The 26,554-nt window shown below is 44.3% G+C and overlaps 1 protein-coding gene across 4 annotated transcripts in view; it reads right to left on the reverse strand.

Moving 5' to 3' along the window:
* LRRK2 (leucine rich repeat kinase 2) overlaps nt 1-26,554 on the reverse strand; it is an 816,940-nt gene that overhangs the window by 555,424 nt on the left and 234,962 nt on the right. For all 4 annotated transcript variants that reach the window (XM_082254234.1, XM_082254231.1, XM_082254232.1 and 1 more), the window contains 2 exons: nt 23,684-23,828; nt 21,951-22,090 (listed from right to left, as the gene is read on the reverse strand). In XM_082254234.1, the coding sequence (XP_082110360.1) occupies nt 21,951-22,090; nt 23,684-23,828 (285 nt within the window). The remainder of the gene's footprint in view (nt 1-21,950; nt 22,091-23,683; nt 23,829-26,554) is intronic.

Below are 26,554 nucleotides of genomic sequence, written 5' to 3' on the forward strand. Positions count from 1 at the left end.
GATACAGAGGCATTGAACCCCCAGAGCAGAAGGGAAGAGGTTAAAGAGGAAGTTTTCAGAACAGCAGTCAAGCCAACTGCAGCTAACTGTAAATATAGACCCTCCCCAAAAGGGGAGTCAGCTTACTACCATTGTGGGAATACAGACCATGATCACAAAGTCTGCCGGTTTAAGGATCAGCTCTGTCATAATTGTGGTAAGGCAGGCCATCTGAACGAGTCTTCCGTAGTAAGATGGTGCGAAATAAACAACCTCTGAACACCAGGACAAAGGCATATATGGTGGGAAGATATACATCGTCATCTGAATCAGAGGATGAGGAAGTGCTCCACAGATTAGACATACATCATATGCATTCAGCACCCTCAGCAATGACTGTAGAGGTAACCGTGGAAGGAAAGAAACTCAAGATGGATGTAGACACAGGAGCAGCGGTTTCAGTTATCACCCAGAAACAATGGAGAAAACTTCTGATCCGAACAACTGTCCGTCCAACACCAAACTGCAGACATACTCAAAGCAGATGCTCCACCCACTGGGGTACGTGAAAGTACAGGTATCCTACAAGGGTCAGACGAAGAGAATGCCATTATATATCCTAGAACATGGGGGACCCCCTCTCTTTGGGAGAGACTGGATTGCTCACTTTGGCATGCCAGACATCGCCATTAACCCTTGCAACACCGTGACCATCTCATCAGGGGATGAAGAGGGATGGGTGGAATCCCTGAAACAGCGATTCCCACAAGTCTTTGATAACCATTTGGGGAAAATAAAGCATGACTGTGTGAGACTCAGGCTGAAACCCAACACCCAGCCTAGGTTCTGCAAAGCTCGGACGGTACCTTTCGCACTCCGAGCAGGTGTGGAAGCTGAACTAAGCCGGCTGGAGGAACAAGGTGTCATCTCAAAGGTAGAGCACAGCGAGTGGGCATCACCAGTTGTATCAGTAAAGAAAGCGAATGGGGACTTACGTATTTGTGGCGATTTCCGCATGGCACTAAATTCTCAACTGGAGATAGACCAGTATCCCCTACCCAGAGTAGATGACATTTTTGCCTCTCTTGCAGGAGGTCAAAATCTCACCAAGTTTGATCTCAGGCAAGCTTATTTACAGTTTGAGGTCCACCCTTCGTCCCGCAAGTTTCTAACCATCAACACTCACAAGGGACTGTATGAATACAATAGGATGGTGTTTGGTGTAGCCTCCGCCCCCGCCATTTGGCAACGCAAAATGGATGAGATTTTGGCGGACATTCCTTTCCCACAGTGCCTGTCTGATGACATGCTCATCACAGGCCTGACGGACCAGGAACACAAGTGTAACGTGCAACTTGTGTTGGCGAGACTCCAAGAGCAGGGTCTAAAAGTGAACTTGGCGAAATGCCAATTCATGGTACCTAAATTAGAGTTATGTGGCCACCTTGTGGATGCAGAGGGTATACACACCACGGAAGCCAAAGTTGATGCTTTAGTAAAAGCTCCAGCCCCAACCAACGTCCAACAGCTGCGATCATACCTGGGCTTGCTGAACTATTACCACAAATTCCTGCCAGATCTAGCACACACTTTGTTTCCGTTGAACAAGCTTTTGGAGAAACACTCCAGATGGAACTGGTCGACTGCATGCCAACGTGCTTTTGAAGTTTCCAAGCGAAAGCTGTTGGCGTCACGCATGCTTGTGCACTATGACCTCCAAAGGCCTCTCACCTTGGCTTGTGATGCCTCACCCTATGGTCTAGGGGCTGTGCTATCTCACGTTTTACCAGATGGGTCAGAGAAACCTGTGGCATTCGCCTCCAGATCCTTGACAAAAGCAGAAAGCAATTACTCTCACATTGACAAAGAGGCTCTAGCGCTCATATGGGCAATTAAGAAGTTTAATCTTTACCTGTATGGTAGGGAATTCACCATACTGACTGATCATAAACCACTCCTTCAGATCTTTAGCCCTGACAAAGGCATCTCCCAGACGACTGCGGCCCGTCTTCAACACTATGCCCTATTCTTGGGAGCATATAGCTACAAAATCCACTATCACAGCCATGATGCCAATGCGGACGCCATGTCCCGTCTGACAAGGACATTAACAGACTCTTCTCCACCAGTCAAGAGTTGTCGTTACACCAGCCTGTCCTTTCTGTCTTCTGGGGAGGTAGCAGCCCATACAGCCAAGGATACCTTTCTTAAGACAATACTCTCCTGGGTACGGTACGGTTGGCCTGCAACTGTCACACAGGATTATGAACCTTACTTCCGTAGGCGTCTGGAATTAACTGTGGCTGGCAACTGTGTTTTATGGGGAGACCGAGTGATCGTTCCACAGACCCTCCGGAGACACATTCTCGACTTGCTACATACTGGTTATCCCGGGGGCACACGTATGAAACAAAAGGCCCGTGGCTATGTGTGGTGGCCAAACCTAGACTCAGATATCACGACATATGAGAATGCGTGTGCTGGATGTGCACAAACTGCAAGAGACCCTCCTCGAGGGTGCGTCCAGCCCTGGACTTGGCCCACGGTTCCCTGGTTTTGCCTACACTTGGACTTTGCAGGCCCGATCAGAGGACACACCTTTTTGATCATTATTGATGCCCATTCAAAGTGGCCTGAGGTCATTCCTGTTACCCAGCCGACGACTAAGGCGACAATTTCCATACTGTTACATCTCGCTGCTACGTTGGGATACCCCAGAGAAATTGTCACAGACAACGGTGCACAATTTACAAGCCAGGAGTTTCAGAGTTTCCTGACTGCCCACAACATCAAACACAAGTTGACCGCACCTTACCACCCGGCTACAAATGGTCAGGCAGAAAGGTTTGTACAGAACTTCAAACGCTATTTCAAAGCTACTGTGGCTACAAGTAAACAACAATCCCTGTCACCCCAGCAGCTGGACTCCTTCCTTTCTGCTTACAGAACCACACCACATGCAACCACTGGGAAAACTCCAGGTGAACTTCTTTTGGGTCGGCGGCCATGGACTGTTTTGGACATGCTCTGCCCTCAAACGGTCCAGGAACATGTACGGTAGTCCCAAGACAAGAGGGTCGAACACGGCGAGATTCCCAGGTTTACAGCCCAGCAAAGGGTATGGGCTCGATCTTATGGCGCTTCCAACACTCGTTGGCTTCCTGCTATCGTCGCAGAGACTTTGGGACTCAAAATGTATAGGGTCTGCCTGGAAAAAGGTTCCATTTGCAGACGGCATGCGGACCAATTGCGTCCTCGTTCTCAGCTGCCCAAATCCCTGACATCGGCTGCACCTCCAGTGTCTCAAGGATCTGCTCCTACCGGATCAGGAGGCATTGAGACTGATGCTTGGGGGGACTCTGAACTTTTGAACTCCGCTCCAACAGAGCCCTCCAGCCCTGGTCCGGAGGTCTGTTCACCCTCTGAGCTAGGGGATCCCCTCTTGGCCCCGCCGGTGTCCATTCCGGCCAGCCCTGCTTCCTCCGGCCCGAGCCCCTGGGTGCCCGTCCTCAACGACGCTGTCACCCTCCTGACCGGTTTCAGCTGCAAGAGCGGTTACGAGACTATCGACGGCCCCGCCGAAAGTGATCTGCTGCTATCCTGAGTTGGAGGACTGCATGGGACAATTATTAGTTACTGTTTTATGCCTGTTCACGTTTTGTTGTGTTTTTTTTTTTTTTTTTTTTTTTTTTTAGGGATGCATAGAAGGTGTTATACCTGAAGGGTTTCACATGTACTGTTTCTTTAAGGCTGGCTCCACCCAGGAGTGATGACAAGGGTCAAGGGGCAGAGTGGCCATCTTAGAGACATGTAAGAGATGCATTGATATACAGAGCTGTCCTGTAATGCATGTTGTAGTGTACAGTGTGTCCTGAATAAACATCCGTTGTTCCAGACCAGAGTCCTGTGTCTCTCAGAGAGAATATAACACTCCTAAACCCAGTCAGCCTGGGATCTGGGAAAGCCGCAGATCCTCGACACCCTAGATGGGAGAGGAAGCACCTTCAGGCTGAGTGGGCCTTGCCCGCAGGTCTGGAAAAAACCGAACCCATGTACGCCAGACCAGGGTCATCCGGAACCCACGCGGAAGTCAGGAAGGACTTTGCCACATCGACTGTCCCTGAGGGACGAAGAAACTGTTTGTAAACCAAAAGGGAGGAACCCCGACAGCGACGAAGGCCCTCACCTTTGACAGCCTGTGTCATCCAGGGCAGCGCCAAACAGGTGATCCCCCTGAAAAGGGAGATCCATTAAGACCTTCTTAGAAGTTTGATCCGCAGACCAACACTCCGGTCAAGTAGACTCCGGTCAACCACCACCAAAAACGACAAGGGGTTATAAAAGGAAGCCTCGACCAGCGCGACATCTCAAACAAAATGCAGCCCCTGCGCCAGCTGGGCCAACAGCTCCCCCAGGGCAAGAGGGACATGCCCCGCACCAAATTTTGGTGTTGTGACTCCAACCATCAGGCAGAGCCAGGGTGGCAAGGGCAAACATAAACACTGTTCCAGTGCAGCTACGCCAGGTAGCACAGAGCCCAGGCCCCAGCCCACGCCATCCTATCCCCTAAGTCCTTAAAGGACAAGGATTCCTCCACCGGAACAACGGTAGTCCCATTCAGCTAGAGACCGTACGTCCACCAAAGGCGGAAACAGTTCTTTGTACCAGAGACTCCCCCAAAAAGGGCAACGGCTAACGGCCGCTTAGACACCCCAGGGGAACCTCTCAGACAGTCCCCTCCTACATGAGCAGCCAGCAAAATGAGCAGCTTCGGGAGGCATGTGAGTGCCAGAAGCCACCTGCACCCTAGGCGCAGCCACCGCTGCGACCCCCAAATTGCAGGGTGCCACGCACCGAAAACAGCAGGTGCATCCACCAGCGCCTGTCACGGCAGGGAAGGTGGAAATGTCATCCTCATCATCCGAGGAGACAGGGCGCGAGGTAACAGACCCGGCAGGGAGGCCCACGTCTGCGGTGGCTGATCTAGACTCAGGCTCCGAGACATCAGAAGAGGCAGGGGTAGGTGGAGAAACGTTTTAGCGCACCTACCACCACCCCCCGGGCACAAATGCGTCCCGAACTGCCGAAAAGGCATAGACGGACAGTGGAGATCCGGAAAGGCCCTGCGGCCTCCGTGAGGGGGTCAGGAGGGAAAAAATGGCCTGCAGGGTCCATACTGAACCTGAGGAACCCGCCAGCAACTTTTTTAAAAAAAATGAAAAAATTACTTTTTTTTTTATTAAACGGCCCACAGCATTACAGCCCCCCCCCCCCCGGAGGTCGGGCATGCGCTAACAGACCCCCACAGAGAGGGAGAGACCACCCTCAAGACTCACTGTCCCTCAGGCACTCCCACCGGCCTTCACTGCAAAAAAAATCTCCAGCAAAATGGCCAAAAACGGGTATACCAAGATAGCCTCCATAGAAGCAGACAGAGGCTACAACAAAATGTTGTAGGAGGATCCAGGAGGACCCCCCAAATGCCCATCCGCACCATCCACTTCAGGAGTACCCCAGCAAGCCCCCCCCCGCACGATCATTGAGCACTGCGGACAGCGAACTCCCCCGGCCCCCCATGCGGCCTGCACAATAGGCCCCAGGCTCAGGTAGGCCCACACAATCCCCCACGTGGGGGGGGGGGGTAGGGGGGCAGGTAGGGGGGGTGGAGAGGAGGGGGGGTCACAATAGGACAGAGGGAAACCAAGGAGTGCGAGGGTCCAACCGTCCCAGGGAGAGGGCCCGCGTCCACCCCAAAATCCGCCGGGGGGGGGGGGAACATTTACTCACCATACCAGGAACACAGGCGGGCGCCATCGTGACAGGACCCCACGCCACCGGAGTAGGGGGGCTGTCGGCCAAATAGGAACGCTGCGACATCAGCCTCAACCCTGTCGTGTGCGTCCTGGTGAGACGTTTAACTCGCGGGGCCAGTCCCCGTCCAGTGGGACTAGGTCGAGGCCGACCCAGTGCGGAGCTAAGGCCTGCATGCGCTCGCTGGCCAGACTGGGGTGACCACTGGATAAGGGGGTCCAGTCTGTCGCCCAGCCCGGCATAATTGCTTGAAGATCTCACAGGAAAAAAAGTTCCAGAGAAAAAAGGCTAGCTAAAAAATTCTACATATAAAAATACTTTTATGCCAGGACCAGAGATCCCAGCAAGGAACTAGGTCCTTACTCCTTACTAGGCAGAAAAAACTGACATCCTATGCAGGAAGAGAGAGGGTGTACCCTCCGGGACTGCCCATAGGCGTAGCCAGAACTTTTTCCTGCCTAGTATCCTACTCCTGTAGGGGGCAGTATAACCCTACTGATATGAATCAGAGAGAACTGCGTCCGTCAATGAACGGTAGAGAAATTTTGTTTTAGTTTCTATTATAAAATTTTGCAAATAAGTAATTTTTTTTTCATAAATTTGGGCCAAAATTTATGCTGCTACATATCTTTGGTAAAAATAAGCTACGGTGCCAGTCACTGAAAATTGATCACACCTGATGTACCGACGGCCTGAATCTAATTTCTTGAGGCCCTGAAATGTCAGGACAATACAAATACCCCCCAAATTACCCATTTTTAGAAAGTAGACATTCCAGGGTATTTACTAAGAGGCATTGTGAGTTTTTTGAAGTTGTCATTTTTTTTCCAAAATTCTTGGGAAAATTAAGAAATACATTTTCTCTTTTTTTTATATACAAAATTGTCATAACAACAAGTTATTTCTCACACACAGCATATGCATACTTGCAATTACACCCCAAAATAAATTCTGCTACACCTCCTGAGTATGGAAATACCACATGTGTGAGACTTTTACACAGCCTGACCACATACAGAGGCACAACATCCAAGGAGCACCGTCAGGTGTTCTAGGAGCATAAATTACACATATAATTTACTAACGACCCAACAAACTTTTGAAGGCCCTGGAGCATCAGGACAATGGAATTACCCACACAAACCCATTTTGGAAAGCAAACACCCCAAAGTATATTCTATGAGGCATAATGAGTCTTTTGAACATATCATATTTTTCCACAAGTTTTTAGAAAACGTGGAAAGAAAATGAAAACATTTTTTTTTTTTTACACAAAGTTGTCAATTTAGAAGATATTTCTAACACATAGCATGTACAGTGGGTACGGAAAGTATTCAGACCCCCTTAAATTTTTCACTCTTTGTTATATTGCAGCCATTTGCTAAAATCATTTAAGTTCATTCTTCTGACATCCGTCATGAGGGGGAGGAGCCTGACGGCGTGCACGTAGGCTGCCGGGAGATGGCTGTCTAAAACATGAAGGAGCGGTGTGTCTTTTCCCTCCTTGATCCATCCTCTGACCCGACTCCAGTGCACCGAATGTCTGCTGAGACGTGCAAAATCGCGGGCACTGTGTAGACCTTCGGCTCCCCTCCATTCGCCTCCGCTCAGCCTCACTCACCTCCCTATCCTGGGGCTCTTGATCGGGGCTTGCTGGAAGCTCTGGGTCCGTCCTGGCGTGCGGCGGTGTTCCCCCCTTGATCTGACGGTGCGGTCCGGATGAACTCTCGCAGGGTTACAGGGACCAGGAAGCGGACGCCGTGATGTGGAGAGAACCGCCGGCAGGAAGCAAGTAGGAAGCAGACCTAGCTCCCCAAGGGAGTGAAGGAGTAAGCCGCTGCCGCCTCCGTGAGCCTGGGAGAACCACACACCGCACTGGGACATCTTTGAGCTCCACCATCCAGCCACCCAGCTTCTCACCCATCACCTCTGCTTAAACAGCTCACAGAAGAAGAGCAGCAGCAGCAGCAGCAAAATCGTGAGTAAGGGAATAAAACCCTTCTCCTTTACTGGTTTAAAATGTTAATGAGAGAAGCAGGTCCCGAGGGAGCGGATCTCAAGAGAGCTGCCCGGCCCACATGAGTCCTGTGAGCAAAAGCCTATAGATGAACAGAGAGTATTTTAAGAGAGGACAGTCTACTTAAAACCGTGAGTTACAGAGGAGTAAACCCTCTTTTCATATCATCTCTACTGTCATCCAGTGTTGCCAACCGTCCGTATATTCACGGACAGCCCGTAAAATCAGGGCACTTTTCTCCTGCCCGTAAATGCCCGTAGCAGGAGAAAAGTGCCCGTTAAAATGATGGCTGCGGCGAGACAATGTGATTGCGCATGCGCGGCGTGCGCTTCGGTCATCTCCGGACACTTCTGAAGTGAACTCATCTCCTGCTCCGACTCCGAGTCCTCCACGCCTGACGTGACCGCCTCTGGCTCCGCCTGCGTGTGCCCTCTGCCCTGCCCATGGCCCAGCGGGCCCGCCCAGAATCTTGAATCTTCCCGCTGCTACCTCCCTGAGCCTATAGGAGCCTGTTGCCGGACCGGGGACCGTGTGTGCAGTGTGCACTGTGCAGAGACTGAGACCCGACCAGCCCAGGACTGTCTGCAGCAGCGCCACCAGCCAGCTGAGCTCCAGTCCCAGTCCCACCACCCCGGCGTTCCCCCACCGCGACGAGGACAAGCCAAGGATCCATCCATCTCTGCCTGGGCTGGCCTGGCACAGACACCACCACCATCGGCCATCCACTCCACTCTCTCCAGTGAGATCTTCTTCACTCCTCCAGGGACCGTGAGTAGTACTCCTCCTAGGGCTAGGCTCCTACTAGTCTCCTCTCCTTGCTTGCTCCCAGTTCCCAAAAATAACCCAGATATACAGTATGTAAAAATTAGACCACAAAATAAGCGTATACATTTGCCTGTGACAAAAGACTGGAGTATTCCTCTAAATCAATATCTGTTGAGTATTGAACATATTGGACAATAAATCCAGTGGTGGTCATTATAGGACCTATTGCTCCTGTTTTGAAAGTACAGTTTTGTTACTAAATGTCTGAGTGATACAGATTTGGTCATGTATACAGTATGTGAAAACCCAATCTGTAAGCACATGTTTTGAACCTAAATTGGGCTGGAAACCATGCATGGGTGAGATTGCAGCAATATGAGATATAAACACAATAAAAAATGTGCTTCCTAGCCAGACCCAGTCCCCCCCAGCCTCAGGCCCCACCTGCAACCTCTCTGACTCTGACCCCCAGCCCTGGATTGAGCCCTGGGCAGGGCCAGGGCGGCTGCTGAGTGCTGAAGCAGGATCCATCCATGAGGAATTGAGGATTCCATCCATCCATGGCCTCTCCTAGACCTCGCTCCCAGTCCCCCCCCCCAGGCCCCACCACCTGCTGCCACCTCTGACCCCCTCAGCCCTGGCCCTGGCCTGAGCCCAGGGCAGGGCTGCTGAAGGATCCATCCATCCAGGAAACAGGATTCAATTTCCATCCATGGCCTCTCCTTGCTCCCAGTCCCCCCCTAGGCCCCACCTGCCATCTCTGACCCCGGTCACCCCCTGGCCTGAGCCTAGGGCAGGGCTGCTGAAGAATCCATCCATCCAGGATTCCATCCATGGCCTCTCCTTGCTCCCAGTCCCCCCAGGCCCCACATGCCACCTCTGACCACCTCCTGTACCATGTCTGCAGTCTCTGACCACCTCCTGTACCATGTCTGCAGTCTCTGACCACCTCCTGTTTCATGTCCGCAGTCTCTGACCACCTCCTGTACCATGTCCACAGTCTCTGACCATCTCTTGTATCATGTCCGCAGTCTCTGACCATCTCTTGTACCATGTCCGCAGTCTCTGACCATCTCTTGTACCATGTCCGCAGTCTCTGATCATCTCTTGTACCATGTCCGCAGTCTCTGACCATCTCTTGTACCATGTCCGCAGTCTCTGACCATCTCTTGTACCATGTCCGCAGTCTCTGACCATCTCTTGTCTTTTATCATGTCTGCAGGGGAGTCTGGACTCTGGAGAGGAGTCAAGAATGAGAGCGCCGCCGGGATGGGGGTCATGGGAGAAGTCAGATGTGTGGGGCCTGCAGAGTGGAGACCAGAGCCGTCTGACTGAGCACTGCACAGTGCACCTGAGAGGAGGTCAGTGACAGTGCCGCCAGACCAGTCTGATGGGGGGGGGGGGTCACTGATGTAAGGGCTAGGGGGCACTGATATAACGATCCCTCTATATTAGTAACCCCCCCATATCTTAATGTGTTCACTCTGTGGAAGGTGGTCTCTGGTCACCAGATTGCCCCCCACATCAGAGTTCCTGGCGTTCCCCTTTACATCAGAGTCTGCAGGATTCTCCCCTTACAGTGCGAAGGGGGAACTCTGCGGACCCTGATGTAAAAGGGAACTCTGATGTAAAGGGGAATGCAGTGGACTCTGATATAAGGTGGTTTCTGGTCACCAGAGCACCCGCTTAAATCAGAGTTCCCCCTTAAATCAAGATCTGCAGCATTCCTCTTTTTGTCAGAGTTACACTGTAAGGGGGAATCCTGCACACTGATATATGGGGGAACGCTATGCTGGCTGGGTTATATTAATCTGATCTTCATGTAAATGGAGAAATATGTTTTTTGACTTTTGTTTAACCTAAACACATTGCTAATAGCACTATCTACATGTTTATAGTTTAAGTATTGATATTTGCACGGTTTAGCACTGAAAACAGCCTGTTTATGTGCATTTTTGCAATGTCCGTAAAAAATTGGTGCCGTCCGTAAATTTTGGACGTTCTGCCAGTAAATTTCCCTCCGGGGGGTTGGCAACACTGCTGTCATCCTATTGTTAATTGGAAGGACTCTTTCAAGACTTTCTAGAGATAATATATAATAAAACAGCATGTTAAAAAATATAAAGCCAGCACACCTGAGAATGACCTAGCTACCCCATGTGTTAAAAACAGTATATTCACATTAAGCGTCTTTTACCGGAGTAGCAGGTGCTACAGTCTCTCCATTCTTTAAATCAGCATACGTTTATATCACATGGCACTCCGGCAGTTGGACCATTATATGCCGGTATATACCTATGCATAGCTAAATTAGTAGGTGAAGGAATGAAGGACCTACACAGAGATCCATAAGAAGAACACAGGTGTGAATAAGGCTCTTGGATCTGTAAAAAATAATTAACATTTCTACTCCTGTGAAATAAAACCCGGCACTGCCCAAGCATTTTGTATGCCATACAGCTTGAGTTTGGCTCAGCCAGTAATAGCTGGAATAATAAGGAGTGAGCCCTTAACAAAGTGGGAGTCCTAATCAATCTATTTTTATTCTTATTTTTTTTCTCTTTTTTTTCTTTTTGTTTTTTTCTCCTTTTACTAACATTTAAGGATGGGACCCACCCCAGCCAGTACAAGGACTTGAGCAGGGAGCTGGAAGGCTGGAAGTACCCCATACCTCTATTCCTTACTTCCGTCTGTTAATACGAAGTCAATATAGAGACTACCTGGCCTTATTGTGTCTCCCTTTGGCAATAATGCAAACATATTCTATACTGTATATCCATACTGTATAACTTATTTTGAGTACCAACATATTGACTTGTGAGATTTTATAAAGGAATCTCGGAACCACCTTTAACACAATGAGGGGTAAATCTACAAGAGGAGGAGCTATTGCAAAATCACCAAGGGTGACCTCAAGTCCTAACACAATCAGGAAATTTATGACACAAGAAAATTCCTTAGAAAAAACATCTCAAGAAAAACAACAAGGAACAGGAAAGAAGAGAGTGGAGAAAAGTCAAAAAGCTGAAGTAACTAAATCACCTATCAGTTCAGCAAACTCTGAGATAAGCTTAAGGACTGAAAATGAGGAAGAGGAAGAAGAAGAACAGGGAGAAACAAAAGAACATGCCCCTACAAAAGGTGATATGCGAGAAATGTTTGCAGAATTAGAAAAATCACTAAAAATCGAATTGGTTAAAATCCAGACCGACCTAGGACATGTCCAGATGGATCTGGGACATGCCCTGGGCCGGGTAGAAGAACTAGAGAAAAAGCAAGAAGACCAAATAAAAATAATACAGGGAATGAGAAAAGAAATAAACGAGACTAAGAAAAAAAGCCAGAGATCTAGCTTACAAATTAGAGGATCAAGAGAACAGAGCAAGACGAAAAAATTTGAGGATTCGAGGATTAAGGGAAACATCACAGGAAGAAAACTTGGGAGATAAACTTCAAAAAATCTTAAACCCAGTATTAGGTAGAGGGGAAGAAGATCAATTGCTGATTGAAAGAGTCCATCGCATAAGAAAACCGACAGGAATCCCAGCAGAATCACCTAGAGATGTGATAATCAGGTTTCAAAATTATACAGACAAAGCACAAATATGGGAAAACTTAAAGAAGAATAAATCATTAATAAATACAGGAAATACAGAAAATGACAAGATACAGATATTTACAGACTTAGCACCGGAAACATTGAGGAGGAGAAGAATTTTAAAGCCATTGACAGAAGAGATGCAAAAACAAGGAATTAGATACAATTGGGGGTTTCCAGCTAGCCTAATAGGAAAAAGAGATGGACGATTAGCAAAACTCACTTTTCCAGAGGAAACTCAAGAATTTTGCAAAAAACTAGATATACAAGAGCCAAATATGCCCGGATGGTATGAAAATGACAAAGGAGAAGAACCACGAAGAAACTCACGGACGGAAGAACAGCAATGGACATTAGCTAGAAAGAACAAAAGATAAAAAATGCGGAAATATTACCTAAATAATGAAAGCTTGGAGAGAACTTTGCAGAGTAGGACGTAAATATACATATATAGGGGTTTTTTTTTTTTTTTTTTTTTTCCCCCTTCCTGACATACTCTGTGAGGTTCTCTCTTATCCATGTATTGACATGAACTGTGTGGGAGGACTGAGGGGGGGGGGAGGGGCTGGGGGGTGGAAGGAAGGTGAGGGAGAGGGAGGGAGGGGAAGGGAGATAAGCTATATAAAGGAAATAGGATAGCCCCCCCAAAGGCCGGAATGTCCTTCCAATTGAGGAAGGAGATAGAACGTGCTAATCCATTAGAGCACCACCCCAAAAGAAAATGGGTATCAGGGAGAATGACCCAAAGAAACAACTAAATACCCTAAGATCAAAAGTTCATCAAAAGAATATTAATATGAGACGGAGAGGGATGGAGGCGGGGGGGGAGGGGGGGAGGTGGGGAGGGGGAGGGATGGGAGGAGGGGTAGAGATAGGGAAACTCCCCACTGCCTAAAAGGAAAAGAAATTTTAAAAGTTTGTCAGTCCAACAACATGGGTAGAATGCTGTTAGCGGAATTTAAATCGATCCAGCGCTTCCGTGTTCAAGGAGGAACTGGCCCGAGCAGAAAAGATAAAAATGAAAGATTAACAACTAAAAATAATAACATATAATGTAAGAGGATTAAATTCCCATATAAAAAGATATAAAATATTGGAAGAGTTGAGGAGAGAAGCAGCAAATATAGCTTTTCTGCAGGAAACGCATATTTATCTCCACTCGAATATAAAACTTTTTTCCAAACACTTTCCTAAATGGTACTATGGGGACTCACCAATAGAGCGTGCAAGAGGGGTAGCAATAGGAATAGCAAGAAATATAGAATTCTCCCTAGAAGAAATGAAAACAGATCCGAATGGCCGATATATTTTTCTTAAGGGTCAAATAAGGGGGATGGAGTTGACATTAGCCAATATCTACAATCCAAACAAAAAACCAAGTGAATATCTGGGGAGAATCCTATATGACCTAGAGAGCTTTAAAAAAGGCTATGTGATAATGGCAGGGGATATAAATTTTTGTATTGACCCAAGTGTCGACAGTACATCGGGTGTAAGGATGCTGGGAGAACAAAAACTAAGGAAAATAAGGGAAAAACTACATCAGAACCAACTAGTAGATGCATGGAGGATTCAACATCCAAAAAAAAGAGATTACACTTATTACTCCTCAATACACTCGATGTACTCAAGACTGGACTATTTTTTTATTGACCATCGTCTACTAGAATTTATAGAAAGTACAGAAATAGGCACAATCACATTGTCAGACCACGCACCCCTAATTTTAACAATTAAGACACCGATCCACCACAAAAGTATGGGAACATGGAGGTTAAATGAAGAACTAATTTTAGAGGAAGAAATAGGAAATAGAATAGAAAAAGAACTAGAGTTTTATTTTCAAAAGAACGACACACCAGAAATAGCATCTGCTACACTCTGGGAAGCACACAAAGCTTATATCCGAGGAATATTAATATCCAGTGCGTCAAGAAAAAAGAAAGAGAGGACTAATCAAATTAATACACTTATAAAAGAAATATACGATCTAGAACAAAAACATAAAAAAGAATTTAAAAAAGAAATAGAGAAAAATCTTATAATAAAAAGAGATGAATTAAAAGATCTATTGGAAGAGGAATCTAGAAACCATTTCAATAAGATAGCTAGATACAGATACAAATTTGGAAATAAACCAGGAAGATCCCTAGCGAGATTACTGATGAGGAAAAAATCAAAAAATTACATAGAAAAAATCAAAAACAGTAAAAACGAAATAATCAATTCAACCACAGGAATAGCTAAAGCCTTTCATGCCTTTTATAGCACTTTATACAATGTCCGAAAGGAAGAAACCCCGAAAATAAGACAGGAAAAAATAATAAATATCCAAAAATATATTAAGGAAGCAGATCTGCCTAAAATTCCAGAAGACAAATTGGAACTTCTTGAAGCTCCAATTACGGAAAATGAAATAAGAGAAGCATTAAAAACTACTCAAAATGGAAGGAGTCCAGGTCCGGATGGATACACAATAAAGTACTATAAAAGATTCAAAGAAATATTAATTCCAAAAATGCAAAAATATTTGAATAAAATAGGGAAGGAAGACCTAAGAGAAGAATCTCTAATGGCATACATTACGGCAATACCGAAAGAAGGGAAAGATCAAACCCTCTGTTCTAGTTATAGGCCAATTGCGTTGTTAAACGCAGGCACAAAATTATTTGCGAAAATCTTGGCAACAAGACTAAAAGAGTTACTAAAAATGTGGATCCATCCGGACCAAACTGGATTCGTTCCAGGCAGAGAAGGGAAGGATAATGTGATTCGTACCCTACTTCTGTTACAAAAAACAAAAAAATATGAGGTCCCCTCCATACTGTTATCAATCGATGCCGAAAAGGCTTTTGATAGGGTGGATTGGGACTTCATGAAAGAAACCATAAAAAATTTAGGGATTGGGTCAAGAATGAGGCAATGGATAGAGGCACTATATAATAACCCTACGGCAAAAATTAAAATAAACGGAAGCTTATCAGAGAAATTTGGAATGAGTAATGGGACGAGACAGGGGTGTCCCTTATCACCCCTATTGTTCGTACTAACCCTGGAACCATTATTGGCAAAAATTAGACAAAATAAAGACATAAAAGGAGTAACGGTAAACCAAGACGAACACAAAATCGCAGCATATGCGGACGATTTATTATTTATCGTTACAAATCCAAGGATTACTCTTCCAAACATTCAAAAGGAGTTAAAAGAGTATGGAAAGTTGTCAAACTTTAAAATAAACCCAATAAAATCAGAGATTTTGAATATAAGGTTAAATATCCAGGAAGAACAAACAATAAAAACATACTTCCCATATACGTGGACAAAAGAAAAATTAAAATACTTAGGGATATATTTAACACCACAAACTGGAAAATTATACCAAGCTAACTATATACCGTTATTGAACGAAATAAAAACAGATATAAGAAAGAAATCAAATGGTCAAATCTCATGGATCGGAAGAAATAACGTTGTTAAGATGTTTATCTTGCCAAAAATCTTATACACCTTCTCCTTGTTGCCAATAAACATCCCCGCAACTTTCTTTAGGGTAATAAGAACTTTATTGACAAAATATATATGGCAGTGGAAAAAACCCAGAATACAGTACAAGATCCTTACAAGAAGTAAAACACAAGGAGGATTAGCAACTCCAGATATAGAAAGGTATTATAAGGCGGTAATTATTACACGAATGGTGGACTGGACAAAAACAGAAAAGGGGGAAAAAAGATGGGTAGAGATAGAATGTGCACAAAATAATAATCACTTACACAAAACAATATGGATACCACCAAAATATAGGGAAATACAGGGAGCACACGAACTGACAAAGGTAGTTTATAAAATATGGGATGGGATTAACAAACAATTGAAATGGGAATACAACTCACCAATGATAGCATTAAATGGCACTAAATACTTCCCACCAGGGAAAGAAGAAAAGGGTGGAAATTGGATAGGGAACACTCAATTAAAAGATATCCTACACAAAGGTCACATAAAAACACTTCAGAAATTAAAACAAGAAAATAAAAATATAAAAATAGATGATTGGAGATATCTCCAGCTGAGACATTTTGTCAGCTCATTACCACAGCCGATTAGGTCGGATAAAAATCTTAATAACATCGAGAAACTGAGTTATTCTTCCACGCAAAGGCATGGAGTTTCTCAGATCTACAAAATGCTGACGGAATGGCACAGTCTGGAAAAACCTCCATATATAGTAAAATGGGAAAAAGAAATTGGGACACACTTGCAAGGACAGGAACTTGGGACTGTACTAAGGGCGGTCGGATCCACAGCCACAGACGTAAGTACAACAGAATTAAATTATAAATGTCTGCTTAGGTGGTACATCACTCCAGAAGTAATAAATAAATACCAACCAAACAAGATAGACAAATGCTGGCGGGACTGTGGCAACATAGGTACAATGTACCATCTATTTTGGGATTGCCCCAAGATAAAAGATTTCTGGCTAGAAGTTAGACAACTGATTGAAGAAATCACTGGAATAAAAATACCAAACGATCCATGGGTCTGCCTTTTTCACAAAACAATAATACCTTTAAAAAAATATAATATGACTCTTGTACCAACTTTGCTGAATACAGCAAAGGGAACCATACCAAAAAAGTGGAGAGAAAAGGAGAGCCCGAAAATAAAGGAATGGTGTAAAAAGATAAATAACAACTTTAATATGGAATATATATGTAACACACAAGAGGAAATTCCAATAAACATGAAAAGAAAATGGGGAAAATGGAAAGAATTTAAAAAATCAACTAAATATATTGAAATAAATAGTTAAGCATATCTACCATGGGGAGGCACTGTAGAACGGAAGATGTTGGCAAGAAGGGGAGGAATTTTGGGAAGGGGGGGAGGGAGGAAAAGGGAAAATATTTACGAGATCTTAGTATATGAATCACTGTATTTTCTTTCTATCTAACATTAACATGTAAAATGTGAACCCTAATTTGAAAAATACTGTTGTAAACTTAAATTTTAAATGCAAATAAAAATAAAGTAATAAAAAAAGTTCATTCTTCTTCCTCATGAATGTACACATAGTACCCCATACTGACAGAAAAACACAGAATTGTTGACATTGTTGCAGATTTATTAAAAAAGAAAAACTGAAATATCACATGGTCCTAAGTATTCAGACCCTTTGCTGTGACACTCATATATTTAACTCAGGTGCTTTCCATTTCTTCTGATCATCCTTGAGATGGTTCTACACCTTCATTTGAGTCCAGCTGTGTTTGATTATACTGATTGGACTTGATTAGGAAAGCCACACACCTGTCTATATAAGACCTTCCAGATCACAATGCATGTCAGAGCAAATGAGAATCATGAGGTCAAAGGAACTGCCTGAAGAGCTCAGAGACAGAATTGTGGCAAGGCACAGATCTGGTCAAGGATACAAAAAGATTTCTGCTGCACTTAAGGTTCCTAAGAGCACAGTGGCCTCCATAATCCTCAAATGGAAGACGTTTGGGACGACCAGAACCCTTCCTAGAGCTGGCCGTCCGGCCAAACTGAGCTATCGGAGGAGAAGAGCCTTGGTGAGAGAGGTAAAGAAGAACCCAAAGATCACTGTGGCTGAGCTCCAGAGATGCAGTCGGGAGATGGGAGAAAGTTGTAGAAAGTCAACCATCACTGCAGCCCTCCACCAGTCGGGGCTTTATGGCAGAGTGGGCCGACGGAAGCCTCTCCTCAGTGTAAGACACATGAAAGCCCGCATGGAGTTTGCTAAAAAACACCTGAAGGACTCCAAGATGGTGAGAAATAAGATTCTCTGGTCTGATGAGACCAAAATATAACTTTTTGGCCTTAATTCTAAGCGGTATGTGTGGAGAAAACCAAGCACTGCTCATCACCTGTCCAATACAGTCCCAACAGTGTGTAATGTTCTGGTACCTCTGGTACCCTTATTCCACTTTCCCATTCAGTGTATGCGTCCCACCATTCTCTTCTGGTAGGTGCGCATACACCTTTAAGACCGATGCTGTCATCACTGAGCGCCGCAGAGCGGCTATTTCAACCGCCGGCGTTCTCACTCACATGTTCGTTCAACCTGCCTTGAAGCTCATATGCTTACAAGCGTACCTCGCTGTCGGAACCTCGCTGCTGATCCCTGTATCCCGCTACCGGATCACTCGCTCATACCGAACCTCTCTACTACTGCTTGCTATTAGTGATAAGTACCCCGCAGGGGAATCCTCCATAACCTTCCTACTAAGCTTACACTATCTAGCTCTGCATATTAAGGACTGTAACTATCATCTGCACTGTTGTTTTAGATTGCTAGCTCTTGAGCCTACTAACATCGATCCTTGCACTGGGTTAGTCTCTCCTGTATGTCATCTGCTGTCCTACCACCTACTACCATACATGATTGCTAACCTATCTGCATCCTACCTGTTACCATCTATACTCTCATGAACATTTCTCTCAAGTGCTGTTCACCTATTTGTCACTGTTCATACCTGTCTCTTCAACTCATCACCACTATACTGCTATATACATCTATCACTCCAGGAACATCTTATTGAGTGTGTATATTTGTATGCTGAATCAGACAGACCACAGTGATGAGTCTTGGGAGTTGGAATTGGTATTTCAACGTATCTCTACATGACTACTGAGTGGAGTTTTTCTGCAGCTGCAAATCCATCTTGTTTCAGAAAACGCAGGAGCGTTACACAGTGAAGCATGGTGGTGGCAGCATCATGCTGTGGGGTGTTTTTCAGCTGCAGGGACAGGACGACTGGTTGCAATCGAGGGAAAGATGAATGCGGCCAAGTACGGGGATATCCTGGACAAAAACCTTCTCCAGAGTGCTCTGGACCTCAGACTGGGCCGAAGGTTTACCTTCCAACAACACAATGACCCTAAGCACACAGCTAAAATAACGAAGGAGTGGCTTCACAACAACTCCGTGACTGTTCTTGAATGGCCCAGCCAGAGCCCTGACTTAAACCCAATTGAGCATCTCTGGAGAGACCTAAAAATGGCTGTCCACCAACGTTTACCATCCAACCTGACAGAACTGGAGAGGATCTGCAAGGAGGAATGGCAGAGGATCCCCAAATCCAGGTGTGAAAGACTTGTTGCATCTTTCCCAAAAAGACTCCTGGCTGTATTAGATCAAAAGGGGGCTTCTACTAAATACTGAGCAAAGGGTCTGAATACTTAGGACCATGTGATATTTCAGTTTTTCTTTTTTAATAAATCTGCAACAATGTCAACAATTCTGTGTTTTTCTGTCAGTATGGGGTGCTATGTGTATATTCATGAGGAAGAAGAATGAACTTAAATGATTTTAGCAAATGGCTGCAATATAACAAAGAGTGAAAAATTTAAGGGGGTCTGAATACTTTCCGTACCCACTGTACATAGCAAAAATTACACCCCAAAATACATTCTGCAACTCCTCCTGAGTATGGCGATACCATGTGTGAGACTTTTACACAGCCTGGACACATACAGAGGCCCAACATCCAAGTAGCACCTTCAGGAGTTCTAGGAGCATAAATTACACGTATAATTTCATTACAACCTAATACACTTTGAAGGCCCTGGAGCACCAGGACAATGGAAACGACCACAAAATTACCCCATTTTGGAAAGCAAACACCCCAACACATAATTTATGAGGCATGGGCTGCAGATAGGTACTCAGGTATTCTGATGGTCTGCAGACAAGTACTTAGGTACACTGATCGGCTTCAGAAAGGTATTTGGGTACTCTGAAGGGCTGCAGAGGTACTCGGGTACTCTGATATAGGTAATCAGGTACTCTGATGCAGATAGATACTCGGGCACTGTGAGCTGGAGACAAGTACTCGGGTACTCTGATGGTCTGCAGATAGGTACTGGGGTACTCTGGGCCGCAGATAGGTACTCGGGTACTATGATGGGCTGCAGAGAGGTATTCGGGTACTCTGATGGGCTGGAGACAGGCAGAGCTCTGAGGAAGGGAGCGCGCCTCCCAAAACGAATCAACGGTCCTACTAAAGGGACATGTCCTTTCCACATCGAAGTGGACTCATTTTATGTGATTTTTGCTCTTCATGTTTGTGAGTATTTTTTTGCCATTTTAATAAAAATTTTAAATGTGTCCAAGGGTAATGCACTAGGTGCTTGCGCCTCCTTTCTTTTGTATTTTAGGCCCCCATTCCAAACTTATTCTTTCTACCCTGTAAAGGAAAGATGCCTATACCTAATCTGAAGCCATTCTTGTCTGGTAACATGACCAGATCCCAGGGCAGCTTCAGTGTAGAGTATGGACAGTAAACAACAGATTCCCCATAGTAAGCCTCTGAGTGACATAATCACACAGGCTTTGCAGCTGTTGTTGGCGATATCTCATCTACACTAAAGCCATCACTAGAAAGATCATGTGACTGGGCCTGAGCGACTTCAGAATCGGTACGTTTCTATTACAGGGTAGATAGAATAGGCTTAGAATGGGGGTCAGGAATAAAATTTAGTCTTAGTTAGGTTTTTGACTTTCCTTCCACTTTCAACAGATAAAACAGGCAGATTAAGCCTCGGTTCACACTGGGGCAGCACGACTCCTTACTACTTGGGGGGCGACTTGTGCATTCCCTTGCACCACGACTTCGGAGCGACTTGCATGGACTTCACATAATGGAAGTCTACGCAAGTCGCTCCGAGGTCGCCCCGAAGTAGTACAGGACCCTTTTTCTAAGTCTACTCCTATTAGAACGGGTCCTGTAGCAGTCAATGGACCGCGAGGGAGCGCGACTTGTCAGGCTGACAAGTCGCCTGACAAGTCGCGCTAGTGTGGACCGAGTCTTATAAAAACTGAAGTAAAGCAAACTGTATAACCAAACTGCAACATAAAAGTAAACAAGGACTAGAGTGCATTACTATGGGCAACAGTACTCTTTATTACTATTTATTGGCCCTTTTATAAGGCATCAGACCCATTTCTTCCACTGCTGATTTCATTTATATGTTGCTTGTTCCCAGCTGTCATGTGTGACCTTAAAGTGATTTTAAAGTCTTGTGGGTTTTTTTTTAAATTAATAAACATGCCATGGTTACCCCCTCTATGTAGTGGTTTTGCACAGAGCGGCCGGGATCCTCCTCTTCTCGGGTCTCTGGCTTGAGCCCCTGGCCCCTCCCTCCTGTCGAGTGCCCCACAGCAAGCAGCGTGTCCATCCAGACATGGAGCTGCCGTTCGACTTCATCCCTTCTATCTCTTGATTGGCTAACTGATTTGATTGACAGCAGTGGGAGCCAAAAATGCTGCTGTGGTGTCTCAACCAATCAGGAGGAAAGAGTCCCAGATGGCCCGGGGGACTCATGGACATTGCTGATAGAGATGGGGCTCAGGTAAGTATTAGCGGGTGCTAGGGAAGCTGCTGCACACAGAAGGATTTTTATCTTAATGCATAGAATGCATTAAGATAAAAAACCTTCAGCCTTTACAACTCCTTTAAAGTTTACAGACTGGCACATTGATGGTCCATTACATGCATATAACCGCAAAAATTACCAATTCTCTTTCTCGTCACTGTATAATCCACACATTCTGTTGCTTAATTGGCTAAAATGTATGATGAGGCCCAGAGCAAATCAAGCGGAGGATAAGTGTAGGCACCCAGCACTTGATTGAATACGCAAAGAAAAATTATAAGCATAACAAGGTTAACTAGCAAGTTCTAAATGAAGATGGGGATGCCAGACCTGTATATTCACCATGACAGAGATTGAAATTAAAATGCATACCTCCTCTTGAATCCTCACAACATCCTTGTACCTCTGTAATGTGGAAACCAGATGACTTGATAAAAGGTGCATAGTGGCTATACACAAGTTTTTTCTTGTAACCAGATAGGACAAGAGATAGAAACCAAAGCACTGGATTTCTACAAGATGAAAATGAATAATTTAGGACCACAGCAGACCACTAAAAAATGATGACAAAATACATTTAAAAGTCAAAACTAAACCAGTAGGTGTTGCCAACAGTTTCAGTGATCCCTGTGGCAATACATTTCTAGTGTGGTAACATTGTTTAAAAATAGCAATAAGGACCTACCTGAAGTGTTTTTACATAAATACTACAGTCATAACAGTATTTTTTTTTTTGGATTTCTAATTTTATTAACACTGACCTATGCAGCAATTAAAAAAGAATACATAGAACCATTACCATCGGTACCTTTTCCCCAGTGGAGCTTACAATCCAATTTTTACGTCAGTCTGGACAGAAGCCAACCGAAATACCAGTATGTGGCATTGGTTTTTGAGAGGTAACGAGCTCCCAAAGAACCTGCAAACCCTATGCAGATAGCATCCCTGGGGGCTTAAACCCGGCACCCAAAGCAGAAAGTGCTAAGTTATTAGACATCATGCTATCAAATTACCAGGTTATTAAACTTCATGAAAACCTTTCACAAACCTGGGCAAAATAAGAATCATATACGTACCAGCATATGTGCAATGGGGATACAGAGCAGCTCCGAACGTCCTCTTCTAGGGTCCTTTAGCTAGCATTTCCAGTTCCTCCTCTTCACGTTGTGCCCCCATAGGAAAACGCTTCCGATGTGGGCGCACCTGCAAGTTCAATCCCGAGCAAGGCTGTGTGTGTCTAATGGCGAGGCTCAGCCCCTCCCTCCCCCACTTGCTCACATGATTTGATTGAAATCAGCAGGAGCCAATGGCTCCCGATACTGCCTCTGTGAGCAATCAGAGGGAGGACAGAGCTCTTGCAGAGGGGCACAGTGCTAGATCAAATTGGACTCTAGTAAGTATATAGGGGGTGAGGAGGCAATACAATTACTGTGTAATTTTTTACCTTAATGCAGAGAATTCATTAAGGTAAAAAGATGTGGAGTCTTTAGAACCACTTTAACACTGGATGACAAAAATGTTCACATCGAGGAATCCCCTATTTCTAAGACATTAGATTGAACGCATCTGAATGGAAAGATCATTTTCCCTAATCCATGCAGTGGCAGCTGAGATAATCCACCTGCCAGTTGTCCACTTCTAGGATATGGACCGGCAGAAATCAGTGAACTTCGAGTCCCAACCATGACACTACCTGCCTGGAGTTTGCATGTTCTCCCTGTGCCTGCGTGGGTTTCCTCCGGGTACTCCGGTTTCCTCCCACACTCCAAAGACATGCTGGTAGGTTAATTGGATCCTGTATAAAAAAAATTGGCCCTACTGTGTATGTATGCGAGTTAGGGACCTTAGATTGTGAGCTCCTTGAGGGCAGGGACTGATGTGAATGTGCATATATGTAAAGTGCTGCGTAAATTGACAGCGCTATATAAGAACCTGAAATAAATAAAAAAATAAATAAAAGAGTGAGCTTCTATCCATGATAGAATCTGGTTTGTTTCCCTTAAAGCATCCTGTGTCCCTTTGATGGCTGATATATGCTATAAAATAAAAACACACAAACGCACACCCCATTGTCATTTTATAACAATTAGTATTCTGGAAATTACCTTGGTTTCCTGGGTACATCTGTATGGTATGTAAAATGGTATCAATAGCTCCCTGCTCTGAAAGCAATTCCAATGCTCCTGAGCATTCTGATAGGCAACTCAGAACCTTAAAACCACATTCCTGTATAGCAGGATTGCCAATAAACTGAAAATTAAATATATTTAAAAAAAAAATGATTTCACATTGGGACAAAAGTGATTTTTGCATTACAGTTCAATATAAACAGAGTTCTGCCCCAAAACTGATGACAACAAAAGATATGCCCATCTGAATAAATGGTTTTAAAAATAAAAAGTATAACCATTCTGTGGTAGTTAACAATGGCCAGGGAGCTCTTTCACACTGGCAGCTGGGGGTGTGGAACTGGAATTCTTGCGATACAGCCTGAAAGACTACCACATCCACCACACAGGCTTCAGGAGGCAGTATTGACTCCTGAATGATTGCCAGCCTCTGTTATGCCACCCTCTGAAGAGGTCGGTAAAAAAATCCACCGTGGATCTCATTTCAGAGGGCGGTACATATTACTGCCAGTTTGAAAGAGCCCACACACAGCAGTTTTGAAGCTATTTCAAATTTTTTAACCAGCTTTAAATAATAATTTGACTGTGATAAACCACCACCAATCATTTGCACTGTTTCAACAAACTGTTGATCAAAGATTAAATTGATCTGTTTGGCTGTTTTGTTTTTTTTTTGGTTTTGTTTTTTTGCTATTTTACAAAGTTGAAGGTGGTAGAAAGGGCTTGAAAACTGTTATGTGCATTGTAAGCATTAAACTACTACAAAGTATGAAAGACTACAGGAAACTCTCCTGGGTTTTTGCAGTCCAATCAGTAGAACTCAAATGAAACCTAGGACAGAGAAATGTCTTGCCTATAGTTCTGAAAGAACATTTCTATTTATTATTATTAGAAAAACACAGCTAAAAGCCACAAGAACTGTAAAGCACAGATCTAGCAGGGAACAGAGATATATTTTGGATAAACCAAATTGTCTATCTGTGTTAATAAGGGGAACACCTGCTATGGTCAATAAGGAGAAAGGGGCAGACTGTTAAGATAGGGTTTCTAAACCTGGCAAAAAGCAGGCCAATCAAGAAGCAAGATGGGCAGGTAGGAAGGTATGAGAAGGTTTAAAATCTCAATATCTGGGATCTAACAGGGTTGAGTATGCACCACTTATCAAGTGTAATAATAGTACATTGTTAAAAGCTTCTTTCACACGGGTGTTCCGTATGTCCATTTTTCATCCATTAAAAAACTGGCAGAAATGCACTCCTATCCTATGGGCAAACAGATGTCCATTTATATCCGCTTTCTTTCAGGTCTCTATTTTTATTCCGTGTAAAAAACTGACCCAATCTAATGTAAAATGGATAAACGGCTAATATTTGCATTGGTTGTTAGGAGCCCACACCCGCCTCTGTACTAACAAGCAGTGACTCATCTCTGCTGTCAGTGGGGGATTCCCCACTGACAGCAGAATGTAAAGATATATATATATATATATATATATATATATATATATATATATATATATATGTGAAAAAAAATGCCAGACAGAATGCAGCTATGGGGCAGTGTGTACAGCAGACAAGCCTGCAAGTGCTGGCTTCTTTGGTTACTTTAGCACCAGAGAAAAAGCGGTCATTCGACCCCACAGCTGAAGTAGATAAGGGGGGGGGGGGGGGAGTCACCTGGTAATGTAACTGGGTGACTTCCACCCCTTTGTTCACTCTGGTGACAGGCCAAATGAGAGCTCCTTCTCCGGTGCTAAAAGTAAAACAAAGGAGCCAACAATTGCATTTAGAGCCAGCAATCACATTCAGAGTGGGCAAATGAGGGAGCCTGCATGTACACACACTGCCCCATTACTGTAAACACTATTCTCCTCTTCCCCTGCCCTCTCCATGCACACACTGGCTCCCCCTCTTGCCATAAAGAGGACTTGTCACCTATATGCTATCACAAATGGGGCTATTGGTCTCCTATGTGATAGCAATAACATGCAAACATTTAGATAGGCATATGAAAAAAAAAAAAAAAACACACAAAAAAACCATGCGTTTGAGGTACCTATGTACAAAAACGGTGCTACAGGTTACATATCACTGCGCACTCCAGAGTAAAATCAATTTTAGCACCAGAGCGCCTGTGTAACGCTAAATTGATGACCTGTAGGGGCTTTTAAAGCATTTCCCATGGAAAATAATATAGGGTATTGAAGTTTATTCGCTGTTTCACGGGTGCACGCAAATTATTGCTTAACATGTTGGGCATCTACTTGGTACAACTTAATCTTTACTATTTTACCAAAATTGGGTAATTTATTATGTTTGTGTGCCCTAAAATTAACTTTAGTGTATTTTTACTGAAATTTTGCATTTCATAAATTGTTGTGCTAATGTGCAACATTAAAAATTGGAACTACCAATGGAATTGGAATTTTATTTTCAAGGGTGTCTGCTTTCAGAAAATATATAATGTTTGGGGGTTTTACGTAATCTTCAGGTCTAAAATATTTCATTATTCATGTAAACAAAAAATGAAAAAGATTGAAAAAATTGGTCCGGGACTCAAGTGGTTAAGAACTCCAGCTGTCGGATGTAAAAAAACCAAAACAAACAAAAAAAAAATTGATGAAAAACTGATGTAAACTGAATCATTTTTTTCTTTGAAAAAACGTGTCTGAACAGATGACACCCATGTGAAAGGGCCATTATGTGTGTAGGTAACTAACAGAGCATGTGGAATACAGAATAAAAAACACATGATTTACCTTTTGTTTTGTTTTTTTTATACACACAATTACCCAGACACACACACACAATGGTTTTTTTCTGTCCTGCACATATTTATACATCGACT

This window comes from Pelophylax lessonae, assembly GCF_965119305.1.
Source record: "Pelophylax lessonae genome assembly, chromosome: 4".
Lineage (NCBI taxonomy): Eukaryota > Metazoa > Chordata > Amphibia > Anura > Ranidae > Pelophylax > Pelophylax lessonae.